Source organism: Anolis sagrei, chromosome 6, assembly GCF_037176765.1.
Source record: "Anolis sagrei isolate rAnoSag1 chromosome 6, rAnoSag1.mat, whole genome shotgun sequence".
Lineage (NCBI taxonomy): Eukaryota > Metazoa > Chordata > Lepidosauria > Squamata > Dactyloidae > Anolis > Anolis sagrei.
The window spans coordinates 131,153,089-131,175,652 of NC_090026.1; the positions used below are offsets into that span (position 1 = coordinate 131,153,089).

At 44.7% G+C, this 22,564-nt stretch overlaps 1 protein-coding gene across 2 annotated transcripts in view; it reads left to right on the forward strand.

The window, feature by feature from the left end:
• Positions 1–22,564, forward strand: part of SCAP (SREBF chaperone) — a 91,291-nt gene that overhangs the window by 48,917 nt on the left and 19,810 nt on the right. For both annotated transcript variants that reach the window (XM_067470427.1, XM_067470426.1), the window contains 10 exons: positions 704–833; positions 2,873–3,030; positions 5,268–5,488; positions 6,453–6,558; positions 8,029–8,201; positions 10,343–10,469; positions 13,379–13,491; positions 15,065–15,159; positions 20,355–20,453; positions 21,572–21,790. In XM_067470427.1, the coding sequence (XP_067326528.1) occupies positions 704–833; positions 2,873–3,030; positions 5,268–5,488; positions 6,453–6,558; positions 8,029–8,201; positions 10,343–10,469; positions 13,379–13,491; positions 15,065–15,159; positions 20,355–20,453; positions 21,572–21,790 (1,441 nt within the window). The remainder of the gene's footprint in view (positions 1–703; positions 834–2,872; positions 3,031–5,267; positions 5,489–6,452; positions 6,559–8,028; positions 8,202–10,342; positions 10,470–13,378; positions 13,492–15,064; positions 15,160–20,354; positions 20,454–21,571; positions 21,791–22,564) is intronic.

Below are 22,564 nucleotides of genomic sequence, written 5' to 3' on the forward strand. Positions count from 1 at the left end.
CCTTCTCATACTGAGGCCTACCTCACACTAAGGCCTTTCTCCCACTGAGGGCTCTCTCAGACTGAGGCCTCTCTCACACATTGTGGTGAACTATCACTGAGGCCTTCTCATACTGATGCCTTTTTCCCACTGAGGCCTCTCTCAGACTGAGGCCTCTCACACACTGGGGCGAACTAACACTGAGGCCTTCTCATACTCAGGCCTCCCTCACACTGAGGCCTTTCTCCCACTGAGGTTTTCTCATACTGGTGCCTACTAACATACTGAGGCCTTTCTCCCACAGAGATCTCTCACAGACTGAGGGCTACTAAGCTACAGGCACACCTGCTTATATTGAACTTAAGCTTTTGCTAAGTCATTGCATCCATTTAAGTGCTTGACACATATTTTTGTAATTAAAAATAACTAGTTAATTTTTAATATTTCTGACAATAATAACTCAGTAGTGGACAGTCCTTGAAGTTGAATCTCTTTCTTTGGATGCTTAAACAGAGTTCTTACTACCAAAAGCATCTACTGCTGTTTAAAGATGCCAGTCCTTGAGAGCCTCCCTAGAAAGACTGTCCTCTCTCCCTTCTGGACAGGCTTCCCTCTGGCACCTGTTAGGCCGGTTTTAGGTTCAGGATTTCCACTTTTGATTCTTCGGGAACTCTTGTGGTTTCATGACTTGGGCTTGACGTTGTGTTTTTCCTCTGCCTTGCAGCTATCCATTGCTGAAACTCCCATTGCCGGGGACGGGCCCTGTGGAGTACACCACCCTTGCCAAGGACTACGCGCCGCCTCCCGCCTTCCCTGCGCACCAGCAAGGAGAGCCCAGCGAGAGGCCCGACTGGGTACGCATTGGGTGTTTTCTGTGCTGAGGTCCATTCGGGTGGCTCAAAAGAAAGTGGGCATCACCTGTATCTGCATTATCTGACATTAGCAATTTCAGAATGGCCTTGTTGTTTCTTCTGCCTCTCCTTCTGCTTTGGCTCACAATGATACCTTTGGTGTCTGAGATAGTTTTGCCTCCATCCCAGCATCCCTGCTTCAAAGCCCAGCATACTTTTCCTGCACCTGTTGCTAGCTTTTAACCCATAACCATCCTTTCCTCGCTACTTCTATAGAATGAATGTATTATAGAGGATTTAGGTAAGTCAGAAGAGCATAAGGAAAGAGAAAAATGCCTTCTGCCTAAGCCAGGCGTGGGCAAACTTCGCCCCTCCCTCTGGTTGTTTTGGACTTCAACTCCCACAATTCCTAACAGCCAATAGGCCAGACCATCTGCTCAGATTTCCCAGGCCCACAGACTTGGGTTCTTTGTTTGACCTGCTATTTTAGATCCTTTTAATTCAGAGATAAGGACAATGTGGCCGTATGTACATTTTGTAACTCTCAAGGAGCTCTCCTGTTATCCCCACTCAAAAAAAATTGAGAGATGATATTTTGGGTCAGTCTGAGTCTGGTACTAACTTCTCCTATCCTAGGCATGGGCAAACTTTGGTCCTTCAGGTGTTTTACACTTAATCCCACAATTCCCAATTGCCATTGGGAGTTGTAGTTGCTGGGTTTTATGGTTAACCTACAATCAAAGAGTATTCTGAACTCCACCAACGATGGAATTGGACCCAACTTGGCACACAGAACTCCCATGACCAACAGAAAATACTAGGAGGGTTTGGTGGGCATTGACCTTGAGTTTGGGAGTTGTAGTTCACGTGCATCCAGAGAGCACTGTGGAATCAAACAATGATGGATCTGGAACTTGGCATGGATAATCAATATGCCCAAATGTGAACACTGGTGGAGTTTGGGGAAAATAGAGCTGACATTTGGGAGTTGTAGTTGCTGGGATTTATGGTTAACCTACAATCAAAGAGCATTCTGAACTCCACCAACGATGGAATTGGACCCAACTTGGCACACAGAACTCCCATGACCAACAGAAAATACTAGGAGGGTTTGGTGGGCATTGACCTTGAGTTTGGGAGTTGTAGTTCACGTGCATCCAGAGAGCACTGTGGAATCAAACAATGATGGATCTGGAACTTGGCATGGATAATCAATATGCCCAAATGTGAACACTGGTGGAGTTTGGGGAAAATAGAGCTGACATTTGGGAGTTGTAGTTGCTGGGATTTATGGTTAACCTACAATCAAAGAGCATTCTGAACTCCACCAACGATGGAATTAAACTCCCATGGCCAATAGAAAATACTGGAAAGGTTTGGCGAGCATTGACCTATCCATCCCACCCTTCAGTTCTCTTTTTCCGTTTCCCCTCTTCTTATTTTTAACCTTTTTCCTCCTAAAAGCTTTCAATAAACCTTATTTAATAATTGGGAGTTGTAGTTTCTGGGATTTATAGTTCCATCTGCACTCAAAGAGCCCCTTGAACCCCACCAATGATAGAATTGGGCCAAACCTCCCACACAAAACCTCAATGACCAACAGAAAATATTAGAGGGATTTGGGTTCTTAAGACCATCAAAAATATGTGACTTTGGTGACCCCTGTGAAACCCTTCTCACACCCCCCCCCCCCCAGGAGTCCCCCAGGGTTCTCTAGAATACTGTACAGTACATACGGACAAACTTGGGCCCTCCCTGTAGGTGTTTTGGACTTCAACTCCCACAATTCCTAACAACTGGTAGGCTGTTAAGAATTGTGGGAGTTGGAAGTCCAAAACACCCGGAGGGAGGGCCCAAGTTTGCCCATGCCTGCTTTACAGTCACACCATATCACTGCTGCTTGCTGTGAACTGAATGCTCTGCTAAGTATCCTGTTTTTGTATTTTTAAATAATCTACTATTTTGGGTCATTTCCTTAACAATGTCAAGTTTTCCTAATTGTGTGTTTCCATGCCTCTCTCTCCCTTTGCTTCTCCCTCTAGTACACGGGGGCCCCCGTGGCCTACATCCAGCAGGTCCTGGTGAAAGCCACGGTCTCCCCTTGGCCCACAACCTTCCTAGCGGTGGATGTGTTCCGCTCTCCGCTTTCCCGGGTCTTCCAGCTGGTGGAAGAGATCAGGAATCACGCCCTGCAAGACGGGTAGGAGGCCCCAAGCGAGAGGCAAAGATGGCTTCCCCTTCTTTGTTTTGGCATTTGGTGCTCCCACTGGAATTGGGAAGTTGGGTTTTGGTCTAAGCTAGGATTGTGCCGCTTCCTCTTGTGAGGGGCTTCATTCGTTCAGTGGAGAATCCAGCCTTCTCAGAGCGTCCGATTTCTGAGTTCTGTTAATCCATTGATCGTCAAATCAATGACCCTTCTGCTCAGAAGCTCACGGCAATCGGTTAACCATTACACCATCAAATAATAAATATTATGTAAACAAAACAGGAAAATTCAGTGGCCTTAAGTGTTAGTCCAACCTAGTGTATTAACAATGTTTACTTAGTGTATCCTTTGTGTAAGGAACTATTGGATTAAAGGGCCACTGCTCTAAATACAGTTAAGCTAATGCCAAGAGGCCAAGGTGAAGTCCTTTGGCCACATCATGAGAAGAAAGGAAGACTTCAAGAAGACAATTATGCTGGGGAAAATGGAAGGAAAAAGGAAGAGGGGCCAACCAAGGGTAAGATGGATGGATGGCATCCTTGAAGTGACTGGATTGACTTTGAAGGAGCTGGGGTGGTGACGGCTGAGAGGGAGCTGTGGCGTGGACTGGTCCATGAGGTCACGAAGAGTCTGAAACGACGGAACAAATGAACAATAAAACAACGAATGCAGATTAGATAGACATTGTATTGTCGAAGGCTTTCATGGCCAGAATCATTGGGTTGTTGAGTTTTCTGGGCTGTATGACCATGTTCCAGAAGCATTCTCTCCTGATGTTTCATCTGTAAGACCTCACAACCTCTGAGGATGCCTGTCCTGAGGATTTGTTCACCCCCATCCAGACTGCCACAGCCACCAAGCAATGGTTCAGGACCTGAACAGCCTCCTTGGCAGCAGGTGGAAAGGAGTGATAGAATTGGATGTCATCTGCATACAGATGGCATTGAACCCAAAACTCTGGATGGTCTCTTCCAGCGGCTTCATGTAAATGTCAAACAATATGGGGTACAATATTGAACCATGCGATACCAAAGGCTATGGGGCCAAGTAGGTGTCTCCCAACAACACCTTCTGAGAGTGGTCCTCCAAGAAGGACCAGAGTCAGTATAGGACAGTACCTCCAAGCCCCATTCCCATTGGGTGTCCCAAGAGGGATACTGCGATTTATGGTATTGATGTGCAATCAGAAGTTGCTGCTAACTATGAGAGAAATAAGGGTGAACACTGAAAGCCACCCACTGCATGGCTATCAGCCTCCTCCCAGTAGACTCAATTCAAGGGAAAGCTTCATGAGAACCACCACTCCTCTTAACGTTCCCTCAGCAACAGCAAGGGTATCCCTCTGGGCAGCTAAACCAAGACATCCCAAGTGGATCCCCCCCCCCCAAGGGAGAAACTAAGAATGGGCAACTTGGAAGTCCCTGAACAGACTCAGAAGCAGAGTGGGCAGATCAAAAGACCAGCTGGCAAAATGGCACCACCTGGAAAAATCCTCCACCTTGTACAACTGTAGAGCAGAGCAGACAACTCCACATCTGTATACTTGTCCACTATGCCCTGCCTCATGTGCAGAGGAAGAGTTGTTTGAGGCTACAGACAATGCGGTTGCTGTTGCCCATTTTAGGTCTAAAACTATTTAGTCTCTTGTCCGCCTTGTGTTTTTATCAGTTTTATACTAATTTATGTAATACTTTGATACAAAGTAAAATAAAATGGTATTGAAGAACACTGAGAGGTTCAGGAGAACCAACAGGGACACACTCCCCCTGTCCAGTTCCCGGTGTAGATCAGCCACTAAGGCAGTGGCTCTCAACCTGTGGGTCCCCAGGTGTTTTGGCCTACAACTCCCAGAAATCTCAGCCAGTGTACCAGCTGTTAGGATTTCTGGGATTTGAAGGCCAAAACATCTGGGGACCCACAGGTTGAGAGCCACTGTACTAAGGATACCAAGGCCATTTCAGTTTCATGGCCTGGCCTAAAGACAGATTGCGCCAGATCCAGATAATCAGTTTCCTCCAAAAACACCTGGAGTTGCGAGGCCACCTCACGTTCCAAGAATTTGCCTAAAAGGGGGAGACTGGAGATTGGACAAAAGTTGTTCAATCGAGTGCAGAAATGCTTGACATTTTAATGCCGGCACAGTTAAGGGCAGGGTTTAGTTCTTTGAGGCCCACCACAAACCTGGCAGTTGTTCTTTGGTCCTTATCCTGCCAATCTTGTTTCCTTTCCAGTTCCAGCGTCAAAAGCTTGGAAGAAATCTGCCTCCAGGTAACGGACCTCCTTCCTAATTTAAAGAAGCTCCAAGGCCTGCTTCCCGAACATGGCTGCCTGCTGCTGTCGCCAGGGAACTTCTGGCAGAACGACCAGGAGCGCTTTCGAGTGGACCCCGATATCATCAAAACCATCCACCAGTACGAACCAAAGACCCTACAGACCTCGGCTACTCCCAAAGGTAGGCAGGCTTGGGGTTGTTTGGCATTGTCCTGATGCAGATACATCAGAAACGAAGTAACCGAAGTCGGTTGAGAAGCTCCCCTCCTAGCCTTCCCACAATGGGTGAGACAGTTGGGGCAACCAAATCCTCCCGAAGGCAGGATGTCCCCTTTGTGAAAAGTGATTTTATCACCATGGGGCACTTCTGTCAGGTGGCCATGCTCCGAAGCCTGAAGGTGTGCGCCTATTGTATTGTCCATGCAATAGGTTTCTGTTGAGTCCTTTCAGTCAGGGGATCTTCTATCCCAGGAAATGAGAAGATTTTCCTGAGAACTTTGGTGTGCTGGGGTCACGAAGAGGTGGCATTTCATATTTTATACAGACACATATATGGGGTTCATAAGGCATACACTCAAAGAGGGGAAAGAAATCATATCAACCCTCCTCACCCCCACCCAGAGTCCATCTCATAAAGTATGGAGAGCATAATGTTTTTCTTGGCTGACTTTTAGCCTGGATATGTAAATGTTTCTCAGCTCAAAAGGGAATCCTTTTTGTTTGTGAGTCGTTGACTGAGATGGAAAACCAACTGGAGAGCCATGAATTCTCTAGCCCAGTTGTGTCTCAGATGGAAAAAGTCAAATGACTTTTGTGGCATAGTTTTCAGTAATAAATTTGTTACCTTCTGCTATATATGAAATTTAGGTCATAAAACCTTGATTAAATGTACACAATATCCTACATAGGAAGGGTCTCTGTTGTTGTTGTTAGCGTCTTTGCAAATTGACCAAGACTTGACCCCTATTATCCAGCCTGATGTCCTTGTCCTTAGCAAAACTATAAGTTACTATCTCTTATGTGGGGGGTCGGGGTGAGTCATGTTCGACTTGACCAATACATCAGAAATGAAGTAACTGAAGCCGGTTGAGAAGCTCCCCTCCTAGCTTTCCCACTTTCAAAGCATGTTCCTGCTGTTCCCTCAGATCTACTCTTCGGAGTCCCAGGGAAGTACAGCGGGGTGAACCTCTATAACCGGAAGCGCGTGGTCACCTACACCATCACCCTGGGCCTCCGGCGTTACGATTCCAGGTAGGACTTGGTCGGAAGACCTCCAGATTCATGGCAAAAGTTCTCGGCAGACATAACTATAATTTATTTATCATATCAGGAGCGAACCAAGGGGACTGTTGTAATGTATTTAAAAACACAAAGTTTAAATCCTTAGCATTCTATTAAATGTCCTTTGAGCAGTAGCTGGCCACTTGGAGTGCCTGTGGTGTTGTCATTAGAGGGTCCTCCATTGTGCATGTGGCAGGGCTCAGGCTGCATTGTAATAGGTGGTCTGAGGTTTGCTCTTCACATTCGCAGGTCGTGGACTCCACTTTGTGGCCCCATTTCTCTTCAGTGAAATGCCAAGGAAGGTGGTTCTCAACCTTCCTAATGCCGTGACCCCTTAATACAGTTCCTTATGTTGTGGTGACCCCCAACCATAACATTATTTTCATTGCTACTCCACAACTATAATTTTGCTCCTGTTATGAATCATCTTGTAAATATCCGATATGCAGGATGTATTTTCATTCATTTGGCACAAATACTCGATACGCCCAAATTTGAATACTGGTGGGGTTGAGGGGAGGATTGATTTTGTCACTTGGGAGTTGTAGTTGCTGGGATTTATAGTTCACCTACAATATCAAAGAGCATTCTGAACTCCACCAATGATGGAACTGAACCAAACTTGGGACACAGAGCTCCCATGACCAGCAACAAATTCTGGAAGAGTGTGGTGGGCATTGACCTTGGGTTTTGGAGTTATAGTTTACCTACATCCAGAGAGCTCTGATGCATCTGGACCAAACTTGGCATGAATATTCAATGTGACCAAATGTGGACACTGGTGCAGTTTGGGGAAAATAGACCTTGACATTTGGGAGTTGTAGTGGCTGGGATTTATAGTTCACCTATAATCAAAGAGCATTCTGAACTCTACCAATTATAGAATTGGGCCTAACGTCCCACACGGAACCCCCACAACCAACAGAAAATACTGTGTTTTCTAATTGTCTTTGGCGACCCCTCTGACACCCCCTTGCGACACCCCTAAGGGTCCCGACCCCCAGATTGAGAAACTCTGAGCTAGACAAATACTGCCCATGCTGCTGAGTGTTATCTATACTGCAATGAAAAATTAAGTTCTATTTTTCTTTTATTTTTGGGTTATGTGTGCAATACATGTTGTGCAGCAAATGCAGCATGTACAAATACTTGAAAAAAAATACTCGTCCCATATTCCAAGACTTCTGCAGTCGAAACTCTTGGCCCCAGAATATCTCCTATAGCCAGGCATGGGCAAACTTTGGGCTACTAGCTGTTAGGAATTGTGCAAGGTGAAGTCCAAAACTCCTGGAGGGAGGGCCAAAGTTTGCCCATGCCTAGTCTAAGGACCTTTGAGCTCTGATGGTCTTTGCTGTGTTGCCCACAGGCCATTTGCCTGGTGGGGCCCATGTTGAGGACGGGCCCATGGCCAACGGGAGCATCTTTTCTGTCTTTGCGCAGGTTCCTGTCCAGCCTGCGCTCCCGGCTGAAGGCGCTGCACCCCAGCCCCAACTGCACCCTGCGCGAGGAGCACATCATCCACGTCCATTTCAAGGAGGAGATCGGCGTCGCGGAGCTGATCCCCCTCGTCACCACCTACATCATCCTCTTCGCTTACATCTACTTCTCCACACGTACGTCTTTAGTTTGCTCATTTTTTGAAATTCAAAAATAAAGAAATTGCAATAGAAGACAAAGCTAATACCAAAAAAGTCAGATTTTTGTAACATATGTTGCTAAAACCATGAAGCAATTTATTGATTTATTTATTTATCGTGTCAATATCAACCAGACAATTGTATTACAATGTATTGTCGAAGGCTTTCATGGCTGGAATCACTAGGTTCTTGTGGGTTTTTTTCGGGCTATAGAGCCATGTTTTAGAGGCATTTCTCCTGACATTTCGCCTGCATCTATGGCAAGCATCCTCAGACACTACCTCTGAGGATGCTTGCCATAGATGCAGGCGAAACGTCAGGAGAAATGCCTCTAGAACATGGCTCTATAGCCCGAAAAAAACCAACAAGAACCTAATTGTATTACATTTTAAACAATTATTTAACAAACAGACAAAACAGAGTTTGCAAGCTTGGTATTCTATTAAATGTCCTTTGACCAGTATCTGGCCATTTGGAGTGCCTCTGGTGTTGCCGCAAGAAGGTCCTCCATTGTGCATGTGGCGGGGCTCAGGTTGCATTGCAGCAGGTAGTCTGTGGTTTGCTCTTCTCCGCACTCGCATGTCGAGGATTCCACTTTGTGGCCCCATTTCTTGAGGTTGGCTCTGCATCTCGTGGTGCCAGAGCGCAGCCTGTTCAGCGCCTTCCAAGTCGCCCAGTCTTCTGTGTGCCCAGGGGGGAGTCTCTCATTTGGTATCACCCATGGATTGAGGTTCTGGGTTTGAGCCTGCCACTTTTGGAATCTCGCTTGCTGAGGTGTTCCAGCGAGTGTCTCTGTAGATCTTAAAAAACTATTCTTGATTTAAGTCATTGATGTGCTGGTTGATACCCAAACAGGGGATGAGCTGGAGATGTCTCTGCCTTGGTCCTTTCACTAGTGGCTGCTACTTCCTGGTGGATGTCAGGTGGTGCAATACCGGCTAAGCATTGTAATTTCTCTAGTGGTGTAGGGTGCAGACACCCCGTGATAATGCAGCATGTCTCATTAAGAGCCACATCCACTCATTTAGCGTGGTGAGATGTGTTCCACACTGGGCATGCATACTCAGCAGCAGAGTAGCGTAGCACGAGGGCAGATGTCACTGTGTCTGGTTGTGATCCCCAGGTTGTGCCAGTCAGTTTTTGTATGATATTGTTTTTAGCGCCCACTTTTTGCTTGATGTTCAGGCAGTGCTTCTTGTAGGTCAGAGCACGGTCCAGAGTGACTCCCAGGTATTTGGGTGCGCTGCAATGCTCCAGTGGGATTCCTTCCCAGGTGATCCTCAGAGCTCGGGATGCTTGTTTGTTCTTGAGGTGAAAAGCACATGTCTGTGTTCTAGATGGGTTAGGGATCAGCTGGTTTTCCCTATAATAGGCAGTAAGAGCACCTAGAGCTTTGGAGAGCTTCTGTTCAACCGTCTCAAAGCTACCTATGACACTGCGACATACTACAGGCCTACTTCAGATGCAGGCACACTTACAAAACACATGCCTACAACAACATTGATGCACATACTATACTAACCTACAAACACAGACAATCCTACAAACCTCACACTCACTGTCTCTTGATTTTAATCCCGTATTACTCTACTCACTTTACATAATACTGTAAAAGCACATTTCTACTTTTAGTGCCATTCATCTAATTTGTAAATCCTACAATGGACAATTGCACAGGTACTTATGAGGAGGATCTGGGCCTGTTCTTGGAATCCAGCTGGAGGAGGAGACCTTCTATGGCTTATTTGAGCAGAGAGGCTGGATGGAAATAGAGTTGAAATCCTCTTTGGTTCAGAGCTGAGGCCTTTTGGGGCTCGGTTGCATCTCTCACTTTTTTGCAGCCTTTGGGGTTTTACGTTGTTCTTTCCGAGAGCAACTTTGAAGGTGTTTCACCTTAGAGAAGGCATGGGCAAACTTTGGTCCTCCAGGTGTTTTGGACTTCAACTCCCACAGTTCCTAACAGCCTACAGGTTGTTAGGAATTGTGGGAGTTGCGGCTCAAGACACCTGGAGGGCTGAAGTTTGGCCACGCCTGTCCTAGATCATTGGGTCTCCTTTATCTGAGGGGCTGGGATGAAACTTCTTCCTGTGGACACCATCTGATGTTCTCTTCCTCAGGCAAGATTGACATGGTGAAGTCCAAATGGGGCCTGGCGTTGGCTGCTGTCGTGACGGTTCTCAGCTCCCTGCTCATGTCCGTTGGCCTGTGCACTCTCTTTGGCCTGACGCCAACACTCAATGGAGGGTAAGTCTTTTAGCCCAGCTTAACCAGTGCCAAGAATGTTGGGTTGGGCCCCACTGAACTGCTTTCTCCCTCATGTCCTGGGTGCAGGAATTCCACAACAAGATGTCTGTATTGGCTGCCTGCTTTCCAAGAAGCCTCTCATGTCCACTTGAGTGAAAAGGACATGGTGTCTTATGGAGCAACTTGGGAATTAATGAATTCTGTTTGGAATAAACATTGGCATATCGCCCAAACACGAATCAACGAACATGAAAGGCACTGCAGATTGCTTCAACCAGAGAAGTCAGCCATAGCTGAGCACCTGATGAACCAGCCTGGACACAGCATATTATTTGAACACAGAAATGCTGGACCACACCAACAACCACCATGTCAGACTACACAGAGAAGCCACTGAAATCCACAAGCATGTGGACAATTTCAACAGAAAGGAAGAGACCATGAAAATGAACAAAATCTGACTACCAGTATTAAAAAACTCTAAAATTACAACAGCAAAACAGCAGAGAGGAAACAGGCAGGCACATCTTAACACCTCTCAACAAAAGATTTTCCCAGGCTCAGCCAGGTCTTCAAATGCTAATGAAGGTGGTCAGTTGGTCAGTTGAAACATTCACACCTAGCTCAAGCAGAGAAGAGCTCTTTGCCCCACCCCAGCCATTCCACAGATATATAAACCTCTGAGGATGCTTGCCATAGATGCAGGCGAAACGTCAGGAGAAATGCCTCTAGAACATGGCCCTATAGCCCGAAAAAGCCCACAAGAACCTAATAGCTAGACTGCCAGAGTTTGGGCTTGTCTAATATCCCTGGGGAGCGAGTTCCAGAGTCGAGGGGCCCCCAACGAGAAGGCCCTCTCCCTCGTCCCCACCAATTGCGCTTGCGATGGTGGTGGGAGCGTGAGCAGGGCCTCTCCAGATGATCGTACACGTGGCTGTTTCAGTGTGCCTTCCCAGAATCAGGAAACTCCCAGCAATATGTCCTGAAACGCACTTTAATAATGATTTTGGATTGTCTGCACATTTCTTCCCTCTTCAGAACCTTTATTCCAATTACATGCTACCTGTTCATGTCCAGCATTATTTTTTAAATTTTTAATTATTGCATTTGGCCCAGCCATTGGTTTTTTAAATGCGTCGTGTTATTATTGTTTTTCTTATTTTGCTATGAGTTTTGTATTGTTTTTTGTATTATTGCTGTTATTGTTATTGTTGTGTTGTGGACTCGGCCTCATGTAAGCCGCAACGAGTCCCTCAGGAGATGGTAGCGGGGTACAAATAAAGTATTATTATTATTATTATTGAAGGCTTTCATGGCTGGAATCACTAGGTTCTTGTGGGTTTTTTCGGGTTATAGGGCCATGTTCTAGAGACATTTCTCCTGACGTTTCGCCTGCATCTATGGCAAGCATCCTCAGAGGTAGTGAGGTCACCTCACTACCTTTGAGGATGCTTGCCATAGATGCAGGCGAAACGTCAGGAGAAATGTGATTATTATTATTATTATTATTATTATTATTATTACTATTATACAATTTCAACATCATAGAATCATAGATGCTACATTACTTGGCAAGATAAGCTTCTCACAAAGGGCCTTGAGATGTGCTCAGCCTGTTCTCCTCCTCTGACCTGTCTGCCCTTCATCAGACCCTTGCGTCATGGTCGTCTTATGCAAACAGCTGATACAGTTGGACAAACATGGAAGAGAATTGCCACATTTCCCTCCCCGTGCCCTTCACTTTGGGATGACACAATGCTGCCTGTCTGGGGCACAAGGCCTGGGCTTCCTTGGGTTGCATGGTCCACGATGGGGCCATTGAGGCCACCTTGGATCCACGCCATGTTGACTGAGAGCCAGCTACCTGACTTGCCCTCTTGTTGGCTGACAACCTTGGCATCTGAACTCTGTTTTGACAGGTGTCCTTAACTTATAGCGGAATATGTTGCCTGCCTTCCTAAGGGTATTTATTTTAGAATAAATACCAGCCTTAGTTTGAGAATTTTTGTTTTATTGGATTTGTGGAAACCATCATCTCAGAATGTGAGTCGTTTTCCCCACTTTGGCCACAAAAGCACCTTTTCCATCGTTGCCTCTTCTTAAAGGCACCTGCTCCTGACCCAGTGGTTCTCAACCTTCCTAATGCCACGACCCCTTAATACGCTTCCTCATGTTATGGTGACCCCCCAACCATAACATTAGTTCCATTGCTACTTCATAACTGTCATTTTGCTGCTGTTATGAATAGTAATGTAAATATCTGATATGCAGGATGTATTTTCATACACTGGACCAAATTTGGCACAAATACCCAATACACCCAAATATGAATACTGGTGGGATTGGGGGAGGGTATTGATTTTGTCCTGTGGGAGTTGTAGTTGCTGGGATTTATAGTTTGCCTACAATCAAAGAGCATTCTGAACTCCACCAACGATGGAATTGAATCAAACTTGGCACACAGAACTCCCATGACCAACAGAAAATACTGGAAGGGTTTGGTGGGCATTGACCTTGAGTTTTGGGAGTTGTCGTTCACCTACATCCAGAGAGCATTGTGGTCTCAAACAATGATGGATCTGGACCAAACTTGGCATGAATTCTCAATATGCCCAAATGTAAACACTGGTGGAGTTTGGGGAAAATAGACCTTGACATTTGGGAGTTGTAGTTGCTGAGATTTATAGTTCACCTACCATCAAAGAGCATCCTGAACCCTACCAACGATTGAATTGGGCCAAAGTTCCCACATAGAACCTCCATGACCAACGGAAAACACTGTGTTTTCCGGTGGTCTTTGGTGACCACGCTGACACCCCCTCACGACCCCTCAAGGGGTCCCAACCCCCAGTTTGAAAAACACTGTCCTGACCCAAGTTTCTAAGGAATGTCTCTGTTTTTGTTTTCAGGGAGATTTTCCCTTACCTTGTGGTTGTGATTGGTCTGGAGAATGTGTTGGTCCTCACCAAATCGGTTGTCTCCACGCCTGTCGACCTGGAAGTGAAGCTGCGGATTGCGCAAGGTGCGTGGAAACGATTGCCTTCCATTCATTATGGATCAAAGATGGTGGATTGTGCCAGGCCATTGGTGCATCTAGCAAGTGTCAATAGAATTGCATTAGCTGCTCATGTTTTCTTGGACAGTTCCCATATCAGTCCACCACACTGTCTGCAATGATTCATTCCAAGGCTTGTTGTGGTCTTTCTCGGAAGCTGAGAGTGTGACTTGCCCAAGGTCACCCAGCAAGTTTCCATGGCAGAGTGGGCTTTTGAAGTAGTTCAGCACTCAGATCACTTCACCACATTTGCTCTGTTCAGTTTATATCCCACCCCTCTTTCCGTTATTGAGTAACAAGATGGCTTACACAAACTGTATGTGCTAAAATACGTATAGAGCATCAGTAATCAGGTATAAAAGTTAGTTTCTAAGTGTACTGTATATACTCAAGTATACGCCGGCCTGAATATAAGCTGGGGCACCTAATTTTACCACAAAAAACTGGGAAAACGTATTGACTCAAATATAAGCCGAGGGTGGGAAATGCAACAGCTAATGGCCAGTTTCAAAATAAAAATAGAAACCAATACAATAACATTAATTGAGGCAACAGTAGGCTAAATGCTTTTGAATATTGACATAAGACTAATTTAAGATAAGACTGCCCAACTCTGATTAAACCATTATTTTAACCTTCTTCAGTGTAAATGTGCTTATGTATCCTTGCAATAATAATGAAGAGGGTGAAATAATGAATGTAATAAAATAATAATAGTCAAATAATGCAATTGTAATAATAATAGTAGTAAATAGAGTAAAATAATAAATGTACTACTAATAATAGAGAAATAATAAATGTAATAATAACAATAATAGAGAAAAATAAATATAGTAATAACAATAATAATAGAGACATATAATAAATGTCATAATACTAATAAAGAGAATAACATAAATAAGTAATAATACTAATAATAGAATAAAATAATGTAAATGTAATAATAATAATAGCAAATAGAGTAAAATAATAAACGTACTACTAATAATAGAGAAAAATAATACATGTAATAACAATAATAAATAAATAGAGACATAATAAATATAATAGTACTATTGAAGAGAGTAATATAAAAAAGTAATAATACTAATAATAGAGTAAAATAATGTAAATGTAATAATAATAATAATAGCAAATAGAGTAAAATAATAAATGTACTAATAATAGAAAAAATAATAAATGTAATAACAATAATAAATAGAGAAAAATAAATGTAATAATAACAATAATAAAGAGAGTAAAATAATAAATGTAATAATACTAATAATAGAGTAAAATAATGTAAATGTAATAATAATAGTAAACAGAGTAAAATAATTAATGTAATAATAATAATAATAAAAACCCCCAATAAAATAATAAATAACTTTGACTCGATTATAAGCCGAGGGAGGCTTTTTCAGCCTAAAAAAAGAGCTGAAAACCTCTGCTTATACTTGAGTATATATGGTAATTAAACAAGCTATAGAACAGAATCGCTGTCTCCTTCCCCTGATCCCTGGATTTCATTCCTTGTGACTTCCTTCGTTTCCCCCCCCAGGTTTGAGCAATGAGAGCTGGTCAATTATGAAGAACATGGCCACGGAGCTGGGGATTATCCTGATTGGTTACTTCACCCTTGTCCCAGCCATTCAGGTATGTGGGCGCACAGCAGGTGCTGGGACATGTTTCTCCACCATCGCCGGACAGGCATCTGGTCGCTTTTGGCTGTTGTATTGGATCACACGTCGGACCCTTCCCAAGTGTCTAGGACTGTGTGATTTATCGGCGAATAATGCATGCAGATCCCAGTCAGATGGCCTTTTGCAGCTGGCAGATGGTAATTTTGTCAGCACCAATTGCTTTCAAGTGCAGGCCAGGGTCTTTAGGCACTGCACCCAGTGTGCCGATCAACACTGGGACCCCTTGACTGGCTTGTGCCAGAGTCTTTGTAGTTCAATCTTTAAATCCTCATATTGTGTCAGCTTTTCCAGTTGTTTCTCTTCAATCCTGCTGTCACCTGGGATTGCAACATTGACGATCCATACTTCGTTTTTTAATGCGATCGTGAGGTCAGGAGTATTGTGCTCCAAAACTCTGTCTGTCTGAATCCAAAAGTCCCAGAGTAGCTTGATGTGCTCATTTTCTGTAACTTTTTCTGGCTTGTGATCCCACAATATTATTATTATTATTATTATTATTATTATTATTATTATTATTATTATTATTATTATTATTATTATCTTGCCTCTTGCAAAGTCTTTATGGTTGAAAGAGCACGGCATTTGATCACGAAAATCCTTTAGTGGGTTGAGATGTGCTTGGGAAGTCTGACTTGGCCACGGTGGTCCACGCTTTGGTTACATCCCGTTTAGATTACTGCAACGCTCTCTACGTGGGGTTGCCTCTGAAGCCTGCCCGGAAGCTTCAATTAGTCCAATGTGCGGCAGCCAGACTACTAACGGGAGCAGGGTACAGGGAGCATACTACTCCTCTGTTGCGCCAGTTCCACTGGCTGCCAGTCAGCTTCCGAGCATAATTCAAAGTGCTGGTGTTAACCTATAAAGCCCTAAATGGCTCCAGCTCAATTTACCTGTCCGAACGTATCCTCCCCTATGAACCATCAAGATTGCTAAGATTGTCTGGAGGGGCCCTGCTCTCAATCCCACCAGCCTCACAGGCGTGGCTGGTGGGGACGAGAGACAGGGCCTTCTCAGTTGTGGCCTCTCGACTCTGGAACTCCCTTCCACTGGAGATCAGAACTGCCCCTTCTATCTTAACATTCAGGAAAAAGGTGAAAACTTGGCTTTGGGGATTGGCATTCGACGAATGAGCCATGATCCTGTGATATGGATGGATGACGATGAATAATGATTTTTGATGATGACTGACCACTGTAATTATGACTGTATTTTGCTATTTTAATGTTTTAGTGTGATTTAGAATATGATGTTTTAATGACTGTATAATATTGATGTTGGAAACCGTCCTGAGTCCCTCGAACGGAGGTGAGAAGACCGGTATACAAAACTGCTAAATAAATAAATAAATAGTTGTGGAGAAGATATCCTCTCACTACCTGCATATATGGGTCTGTGCTCTGCTGGAAGGTATTTATGATGGGATGGCCCATGGCCTAAATCTGATGAGTGCTTGGGAGAGCAGGAATTACAGTGGTGTTGTTTTTTCTCCTCTGTTCTTTCACTGTCTTCATATTTTCCGTGTTGATGAGATGGAGTAGATTGAACAAGGCTGGTCAGAACCCCATGTCTTTGAGCCTAGCTTTTGCATGCGCTGTCTCATAATGGCTGCTCCTTAAAATTGCAGTGGGTTTGCGTCTCTGTCCCTTATCTGTGTCCTTGAGCCTCTGAAGGCCGCCACAGAGATAAAGAATGGCATGATAGTCAGAGTCCAAGGAGTCCGAGAGATAGGAAGCGGAATTGCGACCCAGGCGATCCATGGCCTTGGCACCTAATTGGTAACCCACTAGAGAATTATGGAATAGTGCAATGAAAATTTGGAATGGCCATGGATTATGACTGTGGATAATTTGATTTTAATTGCGTTTCAAGGTTTAATATGTTTTAATGATTGTTTATTACATATGTTTATTTTATTATGCATGTATGTTTACATGATATCGAATTGTTGCCTATATATGTAAGCTGCCTTGAGTCCCCTACGGGGTTGAGAAAAGTGGGGTATAAATAGGGTAGATAAATAAATAGATTGAGAAGTGGGAGCCCTGGGACCTCCAGAGCAGCTGCCTCTGTCCAGATCTTGGCCAGTCTGAAACCACCAGCAGGAAGGCTTTCCCATTGTTGCTTTCATACTCACACTTTGCCCAGAAGGCAGAGAAAAGATGGAGTATAAATACCTATACTTACTTAGGTAATCCCTCATAGCTCGAAGATGACGGTCTTCCAGATGGGGTGGTTTGGTGGTGGGTCCGTAGGTAGCTGTGGAGACCTATTCTTGATCCACATGTTCTCCCACAGTGAGGACATCGGTTTCCAGATACAAGGTGGCCCTGGTCAGGGTTGGCTTGACGTGCCTTTCTCTTGGCACATTTCTCTCTTTTGCCCTCTATTTGTGTCCCTTTAAATTCTGCAACACTGGTGGTCACAGCTGACCTCCAGTTAGAGTGCACAAGGGCCAGGGCTTCCCAGTTCTCAGTGTCTATCCCACATTTTTTGAGGTTGGCTTTAATAATAATAATAATAATAATCTTTTTTGTACCCCGCTACCATCTCCCCAAGAGACTCGGTGCGGCTTACATGAGGCCAAGCCCACAACACATCAGTAATAAAAGCAATAACAAACAATCAATACAAAACAGTTAAAATAAGCCCATCTTTCAGTCAATTCTCCTATCCACCAACATTCCGTTTTCCGTTCTTGAGTTCGGAGTAGAGCAACTGCTTTGGGAGACGGTGGTCGGGCATCTGGACAACGTGGCTGGTCCAGTGGAGTTGATGGCAGAGGACCATCACTTCAATGTTGGTGGTCTTTGCTTCTCCCAGCACGCTGACATTTGTCTGCCTGTCTTCCCAAGAGATTTGCAGAATTTTTCGGAGGCAACGCTGATGGAATCGTTCCAGGAGTTGCATATGACGTCTGTAGTCAGTCCAAATTTCGCAGGCGTATAGCAGGTTTGGGAGGACAATGGCTTTACAAACAAGCATCTTGGTCTCCCTACGGATGTCCTGATCCTCAAACACTCTCTGCTTCATTCAGAAGAATGCTGCACTTGCAGAACTCAGGCGGTGTTGTATTTCAGTGTCAGTGTTGACTTTGAAATACATATGCTTTGAAATACCTGTAGTGATGATGGAGCTAGGAAAGGATCATAGTGCTTCTAAGAAAGCAAAAGACTACTTAGGTCCTTGCCATGGGGTCTTAGAGCACAGCATGCCAAACTGGGCAGATCAGTCAAATATAAACACATGCAAGTTGCATTGCCTATACCAGTGGTTCCCAACCTTTTTTTGACCAGGGGCCACTCTCCAACATTAGTACCAAAAGAGTCATGAAGCGGTTTTTGGACAACTTTCGATTAGGTTTGGGAATTACTGGCCTGTATTATAGAATCCTAGAGTTGGAGGAGACCCCAAGGGCCATCCAGTCCAGCCCTCTTTGGCCAGCAGGAGGGCAGCATCCAAGCCCTCCCGACAGAGGAAGCATCGAACTTAGAATGTACTTTGAACGTCAACATTTATGAATGCCAAGATAAAACAGGATAATGAGTAACAGGTAGATTAGAAACCAGTGTGTGTCCTATAGTTTGTGGGAGTTCTCCTCCAATGAGGTCAGAATTGGGGCTTTCCTGGAGCGCTGCTGGTCTTTCGTAACAGAGAGCGGCACTTATGCAGGTTGGGTGCTTTCCTTGCAACTTGCTCTGCTGCAGAATTGGGCCTGTATTTCTGATGGATGAGTCTTTCCTATTTTCAAAAGTTTTGTCTGATTCATAAATCCAGCAATTTACATTTGCCCCCATTGGAGTTGTGGAAAAGTAGTAAAGGAGTCCAAATATTTTTTGAAGGTCGTTTGAGATTTCTCCACGTTCAGCATCTTCAGTTTGTCTATCTCAGGGGTCCTCAAACTATGGCCCGGGGACCGAATACGGCCCTCCAAGGTCATTTACCTGGCCCTCGCTCAGGGTCAAACTAAGTCTGAAATGACTTGAAAGCACACAACAACAACAACAATCCTATCTCATCAGCCAAAAGCAGGCCCACACTTCCCATTGAAATACTAATAAGTTTATATTTGTTTAAATTGTTCTTAATTTTAATTATTGTATTGTTTTGAAGTGCTTTTTGCAATACAAATAAGATGTGTGCAGTGTGCATAGGAATTTAATCTTTTTTTTCCTTCAAATTATAATCCGGCCCTCCAACAGTTTGTGGGACTGTGGCCTGGCCCTCTGTTTAAAAAGTTTGAGGACCCCTGGTCTATCTCTTCCCCATCTTTCACTTGTCAAGTAGCAAGTCATCTTATCATGGAAAGCATGCTGGGCATTGATTAATGCCTCCTGCTTTGGGAAGTCAGACTTGGCCACGGTGGTCCATGCGCTCATTATATCTAGGATAGACTACTGCAGTGCACTCTACATGGGGTTTCCTTTGAAGACTCCTTGGAAGCTTCAAATAGTCCAACGAGAGGCAGCCAGGTTAATAATTGGGGCAGAATACAGGGAGCATATAACTCCCATGTTACACCAGCTCCACTGGCTGCCAGTTTGCTACCAGGCACAATTCAAAGTGCTGGCTTTGGCCTATAAAGCCCTAAACGGCCCTGGCCCGATTTACCTGTCCGAATGCATCTCCCCCCTATGAACCACCACGGGGATTAAGACCCTCCGGGGAGGCCCTGCTTTCCGTCCCGCCATCGTCACAGGTGCGATAGATGGGGACGAGAGACAGGGCCTTCTTGGTGATTGCTCCCCAGCTATGGAACTCCCTTCCTGGTGAGATCAGGCCAGCCCCCTCCCTCCTGTCCTGTAGAAGGATGGTCAAAACTTGGCAGTGGGACCAAGCTTTCGGGACAGGGCAATAAAGCAGCAATAGGAAAGATGACCAGGCCAACTAGATTTGACGTGGATAACTAGGACGTTTTTAAATGGTGTATTTTAATATTTTGATAAATGTTTTTTAATGTTTATGTATTGTATGTGAATCTGTGTCCCGGCATTGAACGTTTGCCGTGTATATGCTGTGCTCTGCCCTGAGTCGGGGTGAGAAGGGCGGAATATAGATGTTTTAAATAAATAAATAAATAAATGTTTGCCAGAGCTGACCACGTGGATTGTGTCCGTTACAATCCCTCCTCTCCTCCCTTGTCCCTTGCAGGAGTTTTGCCTCTTTGCCGTAGTGGGTTTGGTGTCCGACTTCTTTCTCCAGATGTTCTTTTTCACCACCGTCCTCTCCATTGACATTCGACGGATGGAGGTAAAATTCTGCCCTTTCACGTGGAATTTTCTTTCTTGGCTACGTTTTTTCGTTTGGCGTCACCAGGAGGTGACTTCAGGGAGTCCATTCAGAAATCCAGCACCAAACACATCTTTTGCACTTTAATCCTGGTCTATAACCTGCCATAAGTCACAAATGTCTTGAAAGCTTAGCAGGGCAACAAATATTATAGTATATTATACCACAACCCACCTTTTCCCAGACCAGAAATTGTTTGGCAGGTGGGCTTATTAACGAAAGACCCTCCCCATTAATGTACAGCAGAGTAACTTAGCAGCAGTGTGACCCAGCACCAGCATCCCAAAAGTGATAAAAAGAACAAAACCACACAAACCAATGTTATATCCTCCTTAGGAGGCTTTTCTTTATATGGTTGCGCTATGTTTTGATGACATAAATAAAGTTTAGCCCTCACACTGAGCTTCACACACGAGGTCTTCTCATACCGAGGCCTATCTCACACTGTGAGGCCTTCTCACAGACTGAGACCTTCCTCACACTTTGAGGCCTTCTCTCACAGACTAAAGCCTACCTCATACAGTGAGACCTTCTCACAGACTGAGACTTTTCTCCCAGTGAGGCATTCTCTCACACAGGCTCCTCTCACACTGAGGCATTACTAAGCAACAGGCACACCTGCTTATATTGAACTACAACTTTTGCTGAGTCATTGCATCCGTTTAGCCCTTTCCGTACTTGACTTGCATTTTTGTAATTAAAAATACCTAGTTAATTTTTACATTTCTGACAGGAATTAGGATCCCTTGCGTAAGGCATGGTTTTAAACTTCAATTAAACTGTGAAAGTGGTTTAAACATGACTTAGTCTGTGAGAATGCAGATGGTGCAAGGAAAGGACCTGAGGCTGTTAGGAATTGTGGGAGTTGGAGTCCAAAACACCTGGAGGGAAGGCCAACATTGGTCTATGCCTGAATTAGACCCATCAAAATGCCCCATGCATATATCATGCACTAACAAGGAAGGATAGTCTACTAGCCAGAGCCACCATTCTTCTATGTTGCATTGAGTGAAGATGCTCAATGCCGGTGTTGCGGTTCTCTTGCCACCTGATGCGATCTGCTTCCCTTCTCTTGGCAGCTGGCAGATCTGAACAAGCGTCTCCCGGCCGAGGCCTGTGTGGCCCCCGCCAAGCCCTCAAGCGGCTCCCAGCGCTATGAGCGACAGCCGGCCATGCGCCCCGCCACCCTGCACACCATCACCCTCCAGCCCTCCTCCTTCCGGAACTTGCGCCTCCCCAAGCGCCTGCGGGTGATCTACTTCTTTGCCCGGACCCGGCTGGCCCAGAGGCTCATCATGGTATTGCCCTGTTATTCGAGGGACTTTTAAGGGAGTGGGAGGCAGTTGGATCCAGGGTTCAGAGGCTCTGCTGCAGGAAAAAGAGGAAGGCTTTATTTGCCAACAGAACGAGAGCGAGGAAGGGGCCAGGCCAAGCCTCTCTAGGGAACGAACTCCATAATCTGAGAGCCGTCACTATTAAGGCCACCTTCTTTGTGTTAGGGAAAACTACCCTAAAATAGGGCAGAGCATCCAAAAACATAAACAGGATACTGTTGCACTCCAGGACAGGAATAATCCTCTGACTTTAAATACATTGAATAGGAAAAAACAATTATTTTATTGAAAATAAGTAAAAAACAGTAAAGCAAAAACACTTTAAAGAAATTGGTAAATCCAATTAGGTAAGAATATTTATTTATTTATTGTGTCAGGTGCAGACCAAACAGTTGCATTGCATTTTTTAACAAACAAACAAACAAAACGCAAAGTTTGCAAGCTTGGTAGTTGATTAAATGTCCTTTGACCAGTATCTGGCCACTTGGAGTGCCTCTGGTGTTGCCGCAAGAAGGTCCTCCCTTGTGCATGTGGCAGGGCTCAGGTTACATTGCAGCAGGTGGTCAGTGGTTTGCTCCTCTCCACACTCGCATGTCATGGATTCCACTTTGTAGCCCCATTTCTTAACGTTGGCTCTACATCTCATGGTGCCAGAACGCAGTCTGTTCAGTGCCTTCCAAGTTGCCCAGTTTTAGGTAAGAAAATAAGCAGGAACAAATTAGTCCAAGGTAGAGTTCA